The sequence below is a fragment of the Cupressus sempervirens genome, chromosome 4 (genome assembly GCF_028749045.1).
Source record: "Cupressus sempervirens isolate cs-2001-9-10 chromosome 4, ASM2874904v1, whole genome shotgun sequence".
NCBI classification, from domain to species: Eukaryota; Viridiplantae; Streptophyta; class Pinopsida; order Cupressales; family Cupressaceae; genus Cupressus; species Cupressus sempervirens.
Genome location: NC_143121.1, coordinates 816,361,643 through 816,364,820, shown reverse-complemented (window position 1 = coordinate 816,364,820; position 3,178 = coordinate 816,361,643). Strand labels below are relative to the sequence as shown.

Here is a 3,178-nt window from a genome sequence, read left to right as displayed (position 1 = left end):
ACATCATGGATTTTTTTGAAAATTTCAGTTTTGATCTTCATGATCTGCATAGTTTGTAGTAAAAAACAACACAAAAATTAGAAAAAAACTATCTTTTTATGAATTTAGAAAAAAAAAAAAATCGACTTTGTTTTATCTTAAGTACGTATTTTCTTAGAGATTAACCTGTCCCATTCTTGAATATAGATCTAACTGATTTAAATCTCGACATAAGAATTTAGACTAACATTTAAAAATTGTGAGGCTTGTCTACAACTAAAAGCCTAACACTTAAGTAGGTATAGGTAAAGTTGTGACACTTTAATCCAAACTCTCCTCTATCAAGAAGGTTTATCAAATCAGAAAATTGGACATAACCTGACATATATCTTAAGAAAAATGAAAAGAAGCCACAGATTCATGTCTCTAACCCAATAAAGCTTCCATCTATAGCATATTACATACTGTAAGCTCTAACAGTACTTGTTTTTTCAATTTGAAAGTCTAATAAAAAGAAGAAAAAGACAAAGCTACTCCGATATAGATAAGTCAGCCATCACTTTAAGCACGAAATTTTCCAGGAAATCACTCACTTGTCTTGCTTGAAAATATTAAATGAGTATACTCGAAATCTTTGAGCATCAAACAGTTTGAATGTACTCGAATCTTAACCGAATTGAAAGATTCAAAGTCCACCTACTCTCATAAAACCAGCCGAAAAGTTATTCTTCTTTTGCTCCATCAAGCGGCTCAGGATGAAGAAAATCTGTGTCACTCTACTCTTCTTCTTTCTTTTCATTGGATTTTTAGAAGGCGCTCCAGATGATGGATATCATCATCATGGTCATGGTACGAGAAAATCGAGTCATATTGCAGGGAGGTACCAGCAGTGGCTTGAATCCATTCATAGAAGAACAACCACAAATATTGATGGGCACGGTGGAGAAGTTAATATTACTGAACATCCATGGACGATCTTGACCGTTGCCAAGAATGGTGATGCAGATTTTAGAAGAGTTCAAGAAGCCGTCGACTCTGTTCCGGAGAATAATGCTCGCAGGGTTTTGATCTCTATCCGAGCTGGTCTTTACTGGTAAGTCACGGGAAATCTCGAGGGTTTGTGATTCTTTAGTTTTTCATGTTTGTGATTCTAATTTGTCATGATTCTTGATCAGCGAGAAAGTAACTATTCCTTCCAACAAGCCATTCATTACTTTTATAGGAGAAGGAATCAGGAAAACCGTCATCACGTGGCAGGACAAGGCTTATAATAACGATTCCAGTTGTAATATGGGAACTTACCTTAGCCCTTCTGTCGCCGTGGATTCTGATGACTTCGTTGCAGTCGACATTTCTTTCTGGGTACTCTCCCGTTTCTTGTCAAGCTTTTTAATTTTATGATTGAAAACTTCATAATTGATGGAAATTTGATACATGAAAGTAGGTATTGTGAACCTGGGTATGGCTAGTATTTGATATTATGAATGTGGGCATTGGTTTTATTTAATTTATGAAAATGGGTATAGTTTGTATTTGATATATGAATATGGGTATAGTTTGTATTTGATATATGAATGTGCGCATCCCTAAATTGTGAATGTTGGTATGCCAATATACATGAAGTGTGAATATGAGTATGGCTTGCAAATTTAATTGATGCTTGTGGTCATCTTTTATCTTTTATTTATGAATTTAAGATTACATTTGGTTTATTCTTTTGATGCAGAACACAGCAATGTTTCCGGAGCAAACTAGATACAGACAAGCTGTGGCACTGAGGGCAACTGGAGAGAGGGCAATATTTCTCAACTGTGGATTCTTTGGTCACCAAGATACTCTCTATGACCACCAAGGCACCCATTATTTCCGGAATTGCACCATATTGGGCGATGTAGATTTCATCTTTGGCAATGGGAGGTCTCTTTACGAGGTAAAATCCAAGCATGAGATGGTTTTACTTAGTTTGAATCATTGTAACATTTAACCAAGATTATGGGAAGTTTATTATAAGCATGTTAATTGTTCTTCTCAAGATTTACCTAGCTTTCTTTTCTCTTGTTGATGCTACAGAATTGTCATTTGCATGCCATTGGAAGAGGGGGTGCTGTGGTTGCACAAAAGAGGGAGGCAGCGAACGAGACAACTGGATTTGCATTTGTGAGATGCAATTTGACTGGAAATGGGCATCCTTTCCTAGACCGAGCATGGGGCGATTTCTCTCGTGTCTTTTATATTAAATCTAACTTGGATGTTGATCTGCGGGGCTTCGATGATTTTGATCATCCCGATCGCAAAAGGTTTTGTAACATTCTTCTTGTTGGTACTTCTTCTGATTATAGTTCATCAACAATGATTTTTCTTCTTGTTGATACTTTTGTTGATAAAGGGTCATCAATGTTAGAATACTAGAACTTGTGGCCATTTATTTACTGCAGAAACTTTAAGCTTTTCTATAGTTTTCAGTTAAATTGTGATCGTTTGTGGGAATTAACAAATCTTATTTCTACTATTGTCAGGACTGCGTTCTATGGAATGTACGAGTGCAAAGGCAGTGGAGCAGCGACTGCAATGAAATCAGGATGGACGAAGCAATTGACCCGTGATGAAGCGAGACCCTTTCTTGATAGGAGTTTCATCAATGCTTCATATTGGTTAGACCCCATTCTTGGATTTTAGGGTGGAATTCCAGACTATCTTTTATTCTTCTGGGCCAAGGGGAACTGTATTCATCATTTGTGAGAAAGAATGCACTGTAAAGATCCATCTTTGTACTATATATTTGTTTTGTCCGTTGTTCTTTAGTGTGCAATTTTCCATGTATCCAAACAATTTGTAGAGTTTTATTTTCAGAGCAATAAAGATATTTCAAAGTATTCTTGATTTCGTCGGAGTATGTTCATAGTACTACATATGGCCGTTCTGGTTCGGTTTCAATTAATGTTTCAATTAATTTACATTCATCATTTGTGAGAAAGAATGCTCTGCAAAGATTCATTTTTGTACTATATATTTGTTTTGTCGGTCGCTCTTCAGTGTGCAATTTTCCATGTATTCAAACAATTTCTAGAATTTTATTTTCAGAGCAATAAAGATATTTCAAAGTATTCTTGATTTCTTCGGAATATGGCCGTTCTGGTTCGGTTTCAATTAATGTTTCGTTCTACAGTTGTGTGTTTTGTTTGTCTTTTACTGCTCACTT

At 35.8% G+C, this 3,178-nt stretch overlaps 1 protein-coding gene across 1 annotated transcript; it reads left to right on the top strand.

Moving 5' to 3' along the window:
- The first annotated feature begins 734 nt into the window (after window positions 1-734).
- Window positions 735-2,655, top strand: LOC149563889 (putative pectinesterase 53). The gene is made up of 5 exons (XM_089828262.1): window positions 735-1,072; window positions 1,155-1,341; window positions 1,706-1,909; window positions 2,050-2,276; window positions 2,496-2,655. The coding sequence occupies exons 1-5, from the start codon at window positions 735-737 to the stop codon at window positions 2,653-2,655; spliced, it is 1,116 nt and encodes a 371-aa protein (XP_089684388.1).
- The last annotated feature ends 523 nt before the right edge of the window (window positions 2,656-3,178 follow it).